Genomic DNA, 15,552 nt, shown 5'->3' with positions numbered 1-15,552 from the left:
GGCTTACCGACAGTCTCTCAGGGTATCAATTCCCTTATCTTCCTTAACTGTTGTCAAAAATTTTATGTCAGACACTAACATTTACTTTCCTAAACACAAAGCTAGAAAAAAATGCATTACTCTGCTTTAGCATTGTGCATGGAAGAGTGAACACACACAAAAAAAGTTTTCACCACTTACCCAGAAATCTAAAATATCTAACTACCCATAAAATACAATTTCAGACAACAAAGATGGATGTGCTATCTTAAATGGAGTTATTCACAGAAACATTGATGGTGTATCATGGTGAATTTGAGGGTTTGGGAAAGTCCATCATGCCCTTTTTTGCCGGATTACACAACACAACTCAACAACATTACATAATAACAATGTAAGCAGGAGAAGATAATGGATGGTATGGTCATTTAAATAAAGAACACAAGGCAATAAGATTGTATGTATGCTTCTTTAATGAACTAGAATGGCTGAATGCTCTTTTAGTAACGTAACTGGAGAAACAGCCACTGACATTTCAAAGGGGTTGCAGTAACCACACAATACAAGCATTTACAATGATTTAATCACATTTTCCTTTTCCCATTGACCATTTATCACCTGAAACTGTTTTATCTGGTCATATAGTACAGAAATTTCTGTTACATCATTAAACACGTATTTCTATATGCCCAAATGAAAGCACTTTTACAGGTTTAACAGGCCCTGTTTAATGAAAATATTACCGATCATTCTACCAATCATCTGAATGCTTTCACATCAAATTTGCATTGTTTCAGTCAAAACACAGTCTTAATCACGCTCAATATGAGCCATACAAAGCAGTGTTGGGAGTTTAATCTGTTCTCTTAATAGACTAGGGAATAACAATACATTGTATTTATTGAGCTATGAAGTCTTATTCTTCTGTCAGTGATAGAAGTGCACAGGTTCTTTTCCCAAAGCCTTACTGGTGTGTAGGTTGTGAAAAGAATTGCAGCAGAAAAGAATCTCTTCACCAGAATGGTTTGTTACAAAGACAAAAAACCATTTGAGTTTGCAATTAACACTAAAACACTGCACTGGAATTTGAGCAAAAACATTTCAAGCTCGGGGGAAAGAGAGAAAATATATTTTATAGGTCTTAAGATACTACACAGATATGCTTTCATTATTTCTTCTTGCCTCAGTTTTTGTCACTCACACTCTGTTAAACACAAAATTAGGGGTGAGCATATTTCTTGCGCTTTTATCCATTTTCCAAGTCTTCAACAGCCGTTACCCCATACCCATTCCTCCCTTCCCCCAGTTCTCCTTGAAATACACATTTATAACTATAGCTTGGCCCCTTGCCTCCATCATAACTCACTAAGGTATATATGCTATGTATCGATACTTCCAGTGTCATTTAAATCCTAATAAGATAGCAATCAGTCTCAAGAGGCTAACATATACATGATAAAAATAACAAAATATTTCTCCATTATATACACACAAAATTCTTATTAAACTACCATGAGTATTGTTTTACTTCTTTTTTTTAAAAAAACACAAGCTATAAAGCAACATACGTAGCACACATTTTTAATTAAAAAGTGCAAATTGACATGCCTATAATAAGCAGCTGTTGGTTAATATGGATTGTTTGGTTCTATTACTGAATGAATGAACAAATGAAAAAAGAGTAGAATAGCAGAGCTACATTATAATTACACACTGAAATCCTGCACTTCATTGTTCATTTCATTACTTCATTTTTGAAATCATAAATCATCTACTGAATTATCCAACATAACAATATTTCCATCTTTCTGATATATTTAACCAAGATCCTTTTCCAGTTCCTTTCACATTTTAAAACATATTTTGGACACTTCTTTGTTGTCTATTACTAACAAATACACATATTTAGACACGATGGTATCCATACACGCATACAAAACATTTTAAAATAAAACACAAAGACACACAATTAAAACACACACTTCTCATTGACAGCAGGAATGCAAAAATTTATCAGGAAGATCCTACAAATGTGGTTCACTTACGTATATTTCAACAGGAAGTACACAATGCACAGGCTACCACTGATTTTAAATACTATGAACCAATCCAACTTTTCTGGACTGAAGATAAACATTCGTCACTTGCTCTATTACGCATACACAAGTATGCCTATAATTTTGAAGTAAAAATAAATGACAAAATACAATTTGAATTCATCATAGCCTGCCAACAATGTGCTCCTATTTGAACACAAAAGAAGCAAGGTCTGGGGAAAGGGTGGGTTGCCTCCTTTTTTTCTTTTTAGTGAAATGGATGACTAGCTCACTGCACGAAGCTGGCTTAAAAAATAGACACATTTATTTGGGACAACATTAGTATCGCGGGCTGCTCTGCAACCTGCGAGGAAACCGCTACTAACTACCCGAATGTACAGGGACAGCACCACTCCGCACAGTTGCTGGTGGGGGGAATAATGGAGCTTGCTTCTCAAGACCGCTGGGCCCTGGGTTTGGAGACTGTCTGTTGAAGCAGTTGCGAAGAGTCTCTTCAATGAGTGAAGCCAGCTTCTCTCGGTCTGCCTATTAGGAAAATAAAATTAAAATTAACAATAGTAAGCGCAGGTTGGAATATCAAAAATTATGGAAGGAATAGATAGTTTCCCATTGTAAAAATGACACACTGAATTGCAGACAGTCACAACATTAAGTTTTTGGCTACAGCCTTCATCAGAAAAGAAAAGGAAAGGAAAGAAAAACACACACATTCACACAAACAGGCAAGGAAGCATGGCGCCCCCCCCCCCCCCCCCGTCACACACCCACACCCACACCCACATACAGTGCACATGCGACCACTGTCTCTGGCTCCTCAGGCCAGACAAACTTTTTCAGTCTGACCTGAGCAGCCAGAAACAGTGGTCGCATGTGCATTGTGTGTTGTTGGCAGTGGGCAGGGGTGGAGTCGGTTGGGGAGAGGGGTGACTTCCAGATGAAGATTTTGGCCGAAAGCTTAATGTGTAACAATCTTTTCATCGTGTCTGTCTGCAACTCAAAGTGTCAATTTTATGGTGAGCAGCAATCTGTCCTCTCTATAACTGTTCAAATTACATTAGAAGGATATGTGAGAGTATGAAAAGAAAGTCATTTTGCACTGTCTTCCTACATACTGTTTAGATTAGACAGACAAAAATATTTAGATTCTGTAACTTAATTCCCAAAGGGTGATCTGGTCACTCGTGTTTGATACTCAGTATGTCCGAGCCGCCACTCACATATCAACACTACATGGCTTTCCACTTTGGAAAAGACCAATTCACATTAAACTGAAGGTGGCCCGTAACTAGTGTCATTATTAACTGTTTCACATACATGAAGAATGCAGTAATAAGTAATCTTCAACAAAACAATTCACTAAAGATCGTACAATGCAGATTTTTACCATGGGCCTCTTTTTCCTCCTTGTGGCATATGGTTTTCACATTTTAGTCATTGTCAAGACATATTCTTATTAATAAAGCCTTAGACCAAGCTAAAATCACAGACATTCTGTGCCATAAATGAAATGTATAAACAACTGTAATAACTCTTTACATTGATAATTAATTTTATTATTTACTGAATACTACAAAATCTGCAACAAGTGAAAATTTTCATGACTAACATATTTCCTTAGTGGGAATTTAACAAATGTGAAATAGTGCAGAAGTTGCAACAGATTTAATTCACTGTGATATCACAAACCATGTTCTAGTCCCATAGGTGACAAAACCTTAGTAACATATACAAAGATGGTAAATCAATGAAATTTGTGTAAATGTTGGTTTGGAAGGGAAAAAAAAATCAAGTATCATGGGATCTGGCGCTGTCTCTTTTAGTGTTGCTACCAACTCATGAAATATATCACTTATATCACTGAAGAAAGCACTCGCTCTCTCGCCACCCCTCCCCTCCTCAAATAGAGACGATAAATTACCAACCAATTTTCCTTACATATTTTTACTGTTTTTAGAATCAGATTCCTGCAGTTTCCTTAAGTCCTTAAAGTGCTTCATCTTTTATCTTTCATTTGTAGTCTTCTATTGTGTAGTCCAGAATTAGTTTAGTTTTATATAGCACAGAATTACGCTTTATGTGACATTTCAGTCATAAACGAAAAGCAAGATTGATTGTGGGAGAAAAAGTCTTGGAACATTTGGAAGCTGTTACACAGTAGTTTACATACACATCCAAATTTTATAGACATTCTTTGAGCTAGTTTCATTTCTACATGTAACCTGCTTTTTTATGACAAAGAACTGTCAGGGAATTAGAATCACCACTCCCTCCACATACATTTGTAAAATTGCTTCTACTACTGAAATGTGTGTTTTACAATGATCATCATCATTTGCGCTATCAAATACGTACTGCAGTTTCATTTCATGCCTTCACATTTGACAAAATAACTTTCTGAAGACAAAACTTTTTCCAACCAGATTTCATTATTGTACTACAACCACACTATCTTCTTTTTACATTTCCTTTTTCTGTATTCATGGTGTGTAAATTTTTTTGCTTAATATGAACTGTATGTATGCACAGGTGCACGAGTTTCATCGTGGAACTGAAACAGTACGAATTATACCAAGTTTCCAAACTAATGTGTTATTCAGACATGGAACACAAATTTCTACTCAAAACTGAAATTGAAACAGGTATCTGGGAGCAAATAAATATCACACTTATCTTTTGTCAACTGAGTAATATTGAATGTATCATTTGAAAAAGAAAACAAATGACAAGAAAAACAACAATTAAGATGTGCAGCAACACATTACCCGTAACTACAACTAAGAACTTTAACAGAGCTGGCAGACACACACAATGGCAAAATTGTTTAACAAGCATCTATCACGAAATTAGGGAGCATGTAGGAAACAGTAGTACTGAGGTAACATATTCTGTAAGTAGCAAAACACCAATGTACAGTAAAAACTAATGTAATTCCTAAAACTATGTAGCACCTTATTTGCTTCTCTCCCTCTCTGAAGAGGACATACTCCGTTTATCACCCAGCTTGTTACTGCAAAGCAATTTGTGCCACACTGATTTGAAGATGGAGTGATCCTCTGTAATGTCAGTGAATCAATAAACATGATTAGAAAACTGTTTCATTCATGTTTAATGAGCCACAGCCCTCACAATGCAGTCCATTTTGAACAAGACATTAAGCAGTAGATGTTTACTTCATCCTCCATTGCAAAAGTAGTGTTTCTGCACTCCCAACAGGAGACTGGTCTTTGTAAAGCATATGATTCTTATCACAGACCAAGTCTTAATTCACATTCATATATTCTCCATCTCTACTCCCTTTTTCCATGACATTATGTAAGAGTATTCTCTCATCAACATATAACCTTTGTTAGTATGTGTTTCTTATCCCTTTTTTCTGTTGGAGCACCCCACCTCCTCCTCATCCCTGCAATACCAAATCTCATTTATGTATTTATCTGCCTCTTGCTTCCTGGTAGATCTTTTCATTTCTTCCATTTGAGCTACTAATTATTAACAATTTATTATTATTGTTAGTTCACTGTGAATTTGTACCTCAGTTATCATTAAAATTCAAAGACAGCTGGGATGTAAATACTTAGCAGGCATGCCATGGCACAGCACAGCACTTCTGGTAAACACACACAAAATCAGTAGAATTCCTAGCTTTTTGAAGGGTACATTCTGTAAGGAGAGACAAGGAAACAACTTGGGATCTGAGCGAATAGCTTCTGCTGCTCCACTACCACCTGAACTACGAAGGAGAAAGGAGACAAAGATGATGGAAATCTGGTTGTGTGTATTTGCTGAGAGTGCTGCAAGTTGCTGCTCATAAAGGAGGAGTGTTTCCCTGTGAGTTAATTGAATTTTTTAATGGAATTTTCATTTTTAAACCATTTTTGTTATATGAAAATGGTATATGTTCTTTGGGACACATCCAAAAGAACAGATACCATCTTCATATAGATAAGGCTTACAGGCCACTGATCATCTTCAGTGCGGATGCACTCACATCGCTCAAACTCTTATGGGAATCTGCCGCAAGTAATGAGTGTAGTGGGCAGGGCACAACAAACGTAGTGTGTTGACAGTACGCTGGAAATGTAGTTTCCCAGGAAGCATGCCATAGGTAAGTCCCTGCAGTCGCACTATCCTCTGTGTCCTCGATGGTTCAGTCGGACACAGCATCTGCCATGCAAGCAGGAAATCCCAGGTGCGAGTCCTGATTGCGGCACACATTTTCAACTGTCCCCGTTGATATTTAGCAATGTCTGTAAGCAGCTAATGGTCTGGATTTCACTGTAATTTGATTTTTGTTATTAGACCATTGTTTGTTCCAGATTGTTTCCTGCACATTGTGCTTCTTGTGATAAGTGTTCAGAGAAACTATTATTTCCTGCAAAAAATGTTGCTCAATATGACTGATTTCTTCTTTAAAGTAATTTTTTAGCGAACTCCTGAGTTAAGCAATCTATAGGTTTAATGACAACACACTGCATGAAATCACTATTACTTATTTGTTACATGGGCATTCTAAGACAGTTTTCTCCCCGGTCTGCTGGTGGTCAGTTTTACCACGTTACTGAAATGTGGATGAGGCTTGTTTTACGATGCTTCTGCAAATGTGTCTTATCTTGTGTAGGTCAACACTATGTCACTAGTGTAAAAAAAAAATTACTATTCACAATGAATGATTTTTAGATTAACTACAGTAATACAACACATTATATAAAATTATGCCCGTATCATACACACAAAAACACCTCAATAGTCATTACAGGTTTCTGAAGGAACATATTGCTGTGGAAGGTTGCTGTGGAATATATCTTTAATCAAATAGGGTTAATAGTGTAACATGTCTAAAAGTGAACAAGAAAATAGGAAATGTGGGTAACTGACTGAACACCATGATGAATCGATCATCCTAACCAAGATACAAACAAAATCATTACCCACCACACTAGTGCATTTGCCTGCTAGCTACCCAAATAAGGACACTGAAGAAATATAGCATGATATTTAAAAAAAAATATTTAGTAAATTAAGGGAGACTGAAATTTAATTATGATAGGTGACAGGATTTCAATATTAAGAAACAGAAGAGAGGACAAAATACCAGCTGAATATGGAATTAAGGAAAAGAATAAAGAGGGAATCAGCATCGCAGAACAGCATGTTTAAGAGTCATGTAAGAAAAGGGAATATAATGGTAGAAGGGTATTTTGAAATCACATTAAGGTGGTTTCTGGAGTATAGCTAACTGAATAATGTTGTTACACTGGAAAAAACTCTTCAGTTTTACAAACACAAGTGTCCTCCTAAATGACTAGCAATGAGTTCATTTTTAGTTGTTATTTTCTTATATTCTTTCAGTTTACTGTTTCATATTTTTAAGGTTCTGATATCATTCATTGTGGAAGATTGTAGAGGTTTCTTTCTTTCTTTTTTCCTCTTGTATGTTTTTCACACTGCCTTAGACACTGTTAACGGGCAATTCCATGTCAAATCAACAAGTGCTACAACCTGACCCTCTCAGATTTTTTTGAAATTAAGTATGCATATATTACTCATAAATCATGACAAATTAATTTTTTCACATTTTTCTGACAAAACGTTACAGAGTAATGGACCTTCAAAAATTGAAAAGATGACAAATTTTTAACTCGCGGAACAATGTTGTTTTCTTTACAACTCGTGTTCTTAATTAAGCTAGAACAATAAAATTTACTTCATTGGGAAAGCTCTTTTAAAGAGCTTTTATACGATACCAAACATCATTAGTTTAATATATATACACAAATTGTTAAAAAAAAACATTGTTGAATTTGCCGAATTTTGAAAAACTGTATTTTTAAAATTCTCAAAAAACTATATGTGAAAGATACACTCTACATCTACATATTCTGAAAGTTTCAACTTGGGATGAGCAAGGGATCACTATCAAAAGTAATTTTACGTTAAAGGTGGTGCTTTAAAAATTCGTAAAAACTAATTTATTTTAGATATTAGGCCTACTTCTCACCAGCTGTATGTTGTTGTAAAATGTGGAAATTAAAAATAACTTATAATTGGCAAAAGAACATATGTTTTATGCTTCTGTAATTAAAAAAAACACAGAAAGATGAATACCTGAGATCAGACCTAAACTCAGTTAGTAATTACTATTATTTACAAATAGGCATCCTATTAGTTCACTTCTTCATACTTCGAACAAATCAGTCTGTTGCACATCAACATTTCTGCACTGGATAATTTATATGTTTGCCCTGTAGCAGTTTGAGGGTTCACGATTGCCACTACTTCCCTACTGCTTATGGAAAGCATGACTCGGAAATGTAAAAGATGGTGACTGTCCATGTGGATGTAAGAAACTAACTGTGATTTCATCCTTCTCCCAATTTTTTTCAAGTACACAGGTTAACCACCAGTGTCCATTATAATCACAACCAACATATCCATTTATGTCTTTGAACGGTATTGTATCACTGTCAGAAACTGTCACCAGTTCAATTTTACTATCATCAGAGTTTGAATACGCTTTTGTTATTATTTTGTCCTTGCTAAAAGGAATAAAAGTGTGAAGTTTTTGTGTCCCTACAATTTTGCAGCATTTCTCAAATCTCTCCACAAGTTTCATTTCTTCATTTTTGTGAACTTCTTTAGTAGCATATTTGAAGTTCATTCCTTCTTTGTTATCCTTGGCAAATATATAAAGTTGTTTTGGTGTCATTATTTGATCACTGTATGGCCACTGCAGACTTGCTCGAGCTGCAAATTGCGTAACTGTTCCACCAACACCATCACTAGCTCCCTTCCCATGCGAGGTGGCTGAAAAATGCCATTCAGCTTCAGTTTGGAAATCATCTTCATGATTGCACAGGTTGATAAAGTTCCTCCTATTTTTTACTATGAGCTGCTGCTCCATCAGAGAAATAATATATTTTTCTTGGTTTTCTACTGAATTTAACAGTCAGGAAGTCCATCAAGTATGACTGGAACAAATGCACAGCAACAGTGTCATGTGTTAGGCATTCTGATATGATTACAAGACTTGTGTGCTTGAGTTTGTTCCCATCCTTGTAATAAGCAACAATGGGATGAATCGTTGCTTGCATGTTCGTCCAGTGATAGCCTTGAACTTCGTCCTGCATGACAAAGGAGTAATTCTCAGAAAAGTCACAGATGGCTAAGACCTCGCCTTCTGTAAGTTCATTTCTCAGTTTCTTCCGGAAGGTTGATTGTTGACTAGCAATAAATGAATGTCGTGTAAGCGATTTTAATTTATCAACAAAAAAAAAATCAATAAATTTGTCCGATGAGGTTATGATTGTTTCTAGAGATGTGTGATCAACGGAAACCCATTGCTGATAAGCTATATTATCAATATCATTAGTATTCAACAAATCTTGTAAATATGTCTTAAATGTTTCTGGGCCAGGGCAGAATTTACATGCACCAAAATGACAAGCAGGTAATGACGGATTACATACAACTCTTGCAATGCAGTCTTTGTAAGTTTTTATTGGATTATTTTCATCCTTTGTCAGCTGAGGAATGTTGCATCCAGTCAGCATGAGTTTGAAGTTCTGATGGGTAGTACACACACAGACACTATGTGTACCACTACTTCCAGCTAAACACAATTTTTGGGACGTAGGTCTGCAAACTTCAAAAATCCAATGTGGAGCTCTGGATGGTTGTCTTTAAAGTTTGCGTAAATTTCTTTCAAATTACTTAAAACTAGCCGTTTTTGTACTTGCAGTTTTTCTCCGTTATCTCTCACAAGCACAAAATCTTTTTTCCCAGGCATTGCCCTGCTTATCTCATCAGAACAATAAAAGTTTCTAACAAAATCAGCAGTTGTTTGATCAAGAGTCTTGCCAGGTTTTGGGTTTAGTGAAGACATCCCTTGGCCTTCACCAAATCTTTTACTCTTTGAGCCATGTAATTTGTTACGTTAAATTCATCTTGAAGCTTCTTAACACTCCAGCTTTTAGGTAAAATGGTAAGAATTTCCATCTATTTACTTCGAGATGTACGTGAACGAAATTTATCTTTTAGCCGACTGATCATCTCAGATTCTGCATGATCATGTACCTCTTCTTCTGTTTCGGAAGGAAGCAATAATACCTTTGTTTGAATTGTTGAAGTTAATTTAATTAGTTTTTCCTTAGGATATTTTGCTTCACACAGTCATTTCTTCTTCATTGGCAATTCACCAGCGGACTGCAAAGAAGCATTCAACCTTTCTAAGGCCTCACTTGCTGCAATGTCTTGTACGTCACTATCACATAAAACCTTTTCACTTTCTTGTTTCACCACAGAATACAGTAGATCATCATCATTTTCTGTGCTAGACATATCACAAATTTCTACTTGTGCAATTTTTTTACGGCAGTTGACACACACTTTTTGATTTAAAGTTAAGAAAAGTTTTCTTGCTATCATCCATTATGACACAGGCCGTAAGTTTTTCTTGTGGTTATTGTGGCCCTTTTCATTAAATGGATTACAGCACAAAGCTGAAATTTTAGGCATTTTATATTTCTCAAGTGAACAAAACTATTTAAAAAAATGTTTTTGAAGTTGAATGCCCCAGCTTTCTATATTCAATACTACACAATATTACTTCTCTATTCTTTCACTTTCTGTAAAAAATATTTCATTATGTTAATAGTACGCAAACACTAACCAGTTGTAGGCATACAAACTTACAGACTCTTGTGAGGTTTGTACAAAAGTACTGTTAAGCTAGATTAAAAACACATTTCAGAGTTAATCACATAATTTCACTACAGCTGCCTCACAACGAACGAAATGTGTGGGTCACTTTCAACAATAGGTGAAAATTGCTGACAATATTAACCAGAGATAAAATACTGAATAGATTGCAGATAGTAACGCCAAAGAATCATTTTATATATAATCTTTAAAATGAGAGATAGCTTCCTTTTTTTCTTTTTCTCCTGTGGTTTTACAGCTATTAATAAATAGTTAGCACTAAAGTTTAATAAGCACTTATTCGTTTCAAAAGTACAATTTGTGGACCATGTAACAAAATCTAACACTGTAATATCTTCATGTGTAGCAAAATAATAGAAATTCACCTTTCTGACTGTGATTTTGGAGAATTATGGTAAACATAAAATTGCTTTTGATAGTGATCCCATGCTCATCCCAAGTCGAAACTTGAATATGTAGATGTAAAGTGTATCTTTCACATATATTTTTTTGAGAATTTTAAAAATACAACTTTACAAAATTCAATAAATTCAACAATGTTGTTATATATATAAAATAGAGGGAAACATTCCACGTAGGAAAAATATATCTAAAAACAAAGATGATGTGACTTACCAAATGAAAGTGCTGACAGGTCGACAGACACACAAACGAACACAAACACACACAAGCCGGCCGAAGTGGCCGTGCGGTTAAAGGCGCTGCAGTCTGGAACCGCAAGACCGCTACGGTCGTAGGTTCGAATCCTGCCTCGGGCATGGATGTTTGTGATGTCCTTAGGTTAGTTAGGTTTAACTAGTTCTAAGTTCTAGGGGACTAATGACCTCAGCAGTTGAGTCCCATAGTGCTCAGAGCCATTTGAACCATTTTGAACAAACACACACACAAAAATCAAGCTTTCGCAACAAACTGTTGCCTCATCAGGAAAGAGGGAAGGAGGGGAAAGACGAAAGGATGTGGGTTTTAAGGAAGAGGGTAAGGAGTCATTCCAATCCCGGGAGCGGCAAGACTTACCTTAGGGGGCAAAGTGTATACCCGTCCTTTTTTCCCCCTAAGGTAAGTCTTTTCGTTTCCGGGAAAACGGTCGCTTCATCAGGAAAGAGGGAAGGAGAGGGAAAGACGAAAGGATGTGGGTTTTAAGGGAGAGGAAAAGGAGTCATTCCAATCCCGGGAGTGGAAAGACTTACCTTAAGGGCACGCACACACGCACGCACGCCCACACACACACACACACACACACACACACACACACACACACACACACACGCACACATGCACACGCACGCACGCACACACACACACACACACACACACACACACACACACACACACACACACACACACACACACATATCCATCTGCACATACACAGACACAAGCAGACATTTGTAAAGGCAAAGAATTTGGGCAGAGATGTCAGTCGAGGTGGAAGTACAGAGGCAAAGATCTTTGTTGAAAGACAGGTGAGGTATGAGCGGTGGCAAATTGAAATTAGCGGCGATTGAGGCCTGGCGGTTAACGAGAAGAGAGGATATACTGAAGGGCAAGTTCCCATCTCCGGAGTTCTGACAGGTTGGTGTTAGTGGGAAGTATCCAGATAACCTTGATGGTGTAACACTGTGTCAAGATGTGCTGGCCGTGCACCAAGGCATGTTTAGCCACAGGGTGATCCTCATTACCAACAAACACTGTCTGCCTGTGTCCATTCATGCGAATGGACAGTTTGTTGCTGGTCATTCCCACATAGAAAGCTTCACAGTGTAGGCAGGTCAGTTGGTAGATCACGTGGGTGCTTTCACACGTGGCTCTGCCTTTGATCGTGTACACCTTCCGTGTTACAGGACTGGAGTAGGTGGTGGTGGGAGGGTGCATGGGACAGGTTTTACATCGGGGGCGGTTACAGGGGTAGGAGCCAGAGGGTAGGGAAGGTGGTTTGGGGATTTCATAGGGATGAACTAAGAGGTTACGAAGGTTAGGTGGACGGCGGAAAGACACTCTTGGTGGAGTGGGGAGGATTTCATGAAGGATGGATCTCATTTCAGGGCAGGATTTGAGGAAGTCGTATCCCTGCTGGAGAGCCACATTCAGAGTCTGATCCAGTCCCAGAAAGTATCCTGTCACAATTGGGGCACTTTTGGGGTTCTTCTGTGGGAGGTTCTGGGTTTGAGGAGATGAGGAAGTGGCTCTGGTTATCTTTGCCTCTGTGCTTCCGCCTCGACTGACATCTCTGCCCAAATTCTTTGCCTTTACAAATGTCTGCTTGTGTCTGTGTATGTGCATGTGCAGATGGATATGTGTGTGTGTGTGTGTGTGTGTGTGTGTGTGTGTGTGTGTGTGTGTGTGTGTGTGTGCGCGCGAGCGCGCACGCGTGTATACCTGTCCTTTTTTCCCCCCTAAGGTAAGTCTTTCCACTCCCGGGATTGGAATGACTCCTTACCCTCCCTTAAAACCCACATCCTTTCGTCTTTCCCTCTCCTTCCCTCTTTCCTGATGAAGCAACCGTCTGTTGCGAAAGCTTGAATTTTGTGTGTATGTTTGTGTTTGTTTGTGTGTCTATTGACCTGCCAGCACTTTCGTTTGGTAAGTCACATCATCTTTGTATTTAGATGTGTGTGTCTATATTAAACTATCTATACTGCCTATATTAAACTGACTATATTAAACTAATGATATTTGGTATCATATAAAAGCTCTTTAAAAGAGCTTCCCAATGAAGTAAATTTTATTGTTCTAGCTTAATTAGAACACGAGTTATAAAGAAAACAACATTATTCTGTGAGTCAAAAATTTTTTCAATTTTTTAAAGTCCATTACTCGATAACTTTTTATCAGAAAAATGTGAAAAAAACATAATTTGTGGTACTATAGGCATACTTAATTTCATTTAAACCCAAGACGGCAAGGTTGAAAATGATGGTTTCATTTGTTGATTTGACGTGGAATGACCCTAACAGTAACAACACTACTAAGTTAGAGGTAATTTCAAGCAATAGTAAAGAATCTCCTTAATAGAATGCTCCACCTATTAGCTGCAAAGGTAAAATTACCTGCATTTGAATCCACAAACCTAACATATGGAAGCTTTGCCAAAAATTTATAAGAAACACCATCCAATCAAACCAATAATTAATTTTGTAAACATTCAAGGACATAAGACAATGAAAAATTTGAACAAAGTTCTCCAAATATATTACAGTGGAACCTCAGTAAAATGTTCTCATCTAAAATGCTTTCCCATGTAGAACACTCCTTGATCCCAGTCTTTAAGAGCCTACATGAAGTATTTTCCTCATCAGACTTTCTCCCTTTTCAGCAGCGAATCTCTGAAGCTGTGGATCACAATAGCTTGTCAAAAGATGACAGGCATCTTATCAGGTAGCACAACAGTTGAGTAGTTGTAAAGAAGTGGACAGGGAAAATTTCCTCCCAGCTACTGGTAATATTCCTCATGCAAGTAAAACCCCGAAGTTTTCCTACCAATTGCCCAGCTGTGATGAAATTTGTGATTAGGGAATAACTTTTTTTTATTTCAGTACATTAAAATGGTTGTGCAAAACAATAAAAAATGCATTTACAACAGCCCTAAAATTGCAAATCATAAAGTAAGGCAAGCAAAAAACAGATACCATCATGAAAAGAAATTTCGAAGCATCTTGGGATGTCACCTTTCTTGTTACAAGTCACTGTTAGCAAATGGAAAGATCTTTAATATACTGCTTGTGAAAGGGCAAAAAAAAAATGTCAGAAAGTAAGAAAGCTGGAAGACATCCTATGCTGGAAAAATGTTTTAATTTGGATGATGCACCAAACCAACACTCTGCCGATTTCCCTCAATTGATCAGTAAAATATGCAAAAGCTCTAGAAAGTACAGAGAAGATGAAAATAGGAACTTTTTCTACTGCTATCCATGAATAAAGATGATTTTGCTAATGGCAAAAACTGGTGTCTTAGTAGGCTTAACAACAGGGTATGAAAAATCCAACATTAAAATGTAAACAAATTTATACTGTGCAACATGAAATGTATAATGGTCAGAAGCTCATTAAGACTGTGCCAGCAAACACTTGTGAGAAAGGTGACAAGTCAGAGAAACTTTATTTACTGATCATCAGTCAAGCTTTCAATCCTCACTATTTCAAAAATGTGTATGAACTGCTATGCAAATACATGAATTAGCAATGAGCTTGGATGACAGCAGTACAATTTCTCACATGGTTAAATGTGTTTGACGCAAAACATTCATAAAAATTCTAGGACTGTGCTCCTTTTAGACAAATCTATTACTCACCCAAAAGAGTATTCACTGTGAAACAATCAACTTCCTTTCCCTAAATTCACTAGAAAATTTCAGTCCATGGACCAAGGCATTAGAAATGTGACAACACAGTTTTATCACAATATTTCGATCAACAATTTCTGCAATACATTATCATGCTGGACTCATTTGGATGTAACAAGTTTTATTTCAGCTGTATGGGATGCTTGGAAACCTGAGGTCTGTGGAAACTCTCTTCAAGACCAGAGTTTCTGAAATGGATTTAACCATCTCTTGAAATGTTTTGGGGCAATATTTGCATAGTGTATGTGACTGAGTGGATAACGGACAGTGACAATTGGCTTTATTAAGTTTGACTTCCGGTGCCGGTTGTGTCAGTAGTGCTCCTCTTGCACCTTGAAACATGCACTAACTGCTTAGATAACATAGAACATTAGACCTTAAATACACCTGAGGATCCACCTACTTGGTACATAACTGGCTGTACCAGTCTCTGAGCGACTACAATGACACAGCTAACA

At 37.0% G+C, this 15,552-nt stretch overlaps 1 protein-coding gene across 3 annotated transcripts in view; it reads right to left on the bottom strand.

Moving 5' to 3' along the window:
- Positions 1-429: 429 nt before the first annotated feature.
- Positions 430-15,552, bottom strand: part of LOC126466014 (nuclear receptor-binding protein homolog) — a 457,189-nt gene continuing 442,066 nt past the window's right edge. For all 3 annotated transcript variants that reach the window (XM_050096351.1, XM_050096352.1, XM_050096353.1), the window contains one exon: positions 430-2,561. In XM_050096351.1, the coding sequence (XP_049952308.1) occupies positions 2,397-2,561 (165 nt within the window). In that variant the 3' untranslated portion in view covers positions 430-2,396. The remainder of the gene's footprint in view (positions 2,562-15,552) is intronic.

Source organism: Schistocerca serialis, chromosome 1 (genome assembly GCF_023864345.2).
Source record: "Schistocerca serialis cubense isolate TAMUIC-IGC-003099 chromosome 1, iqSchSeri2.2, whole genome shotgun sequence".
NCBI classification, from domain to species: domain Eukaryota; kingdom Metazoa; phylum Arthropoda; class Insecta; order Orthoptera; family Acrididae; genus Schistocerca; species Schistocerca serialis.
Note: the sequence above shows the minus strand (reverse complement) of the source record. Positions and strands in the feature narration are given on the sequence as shown.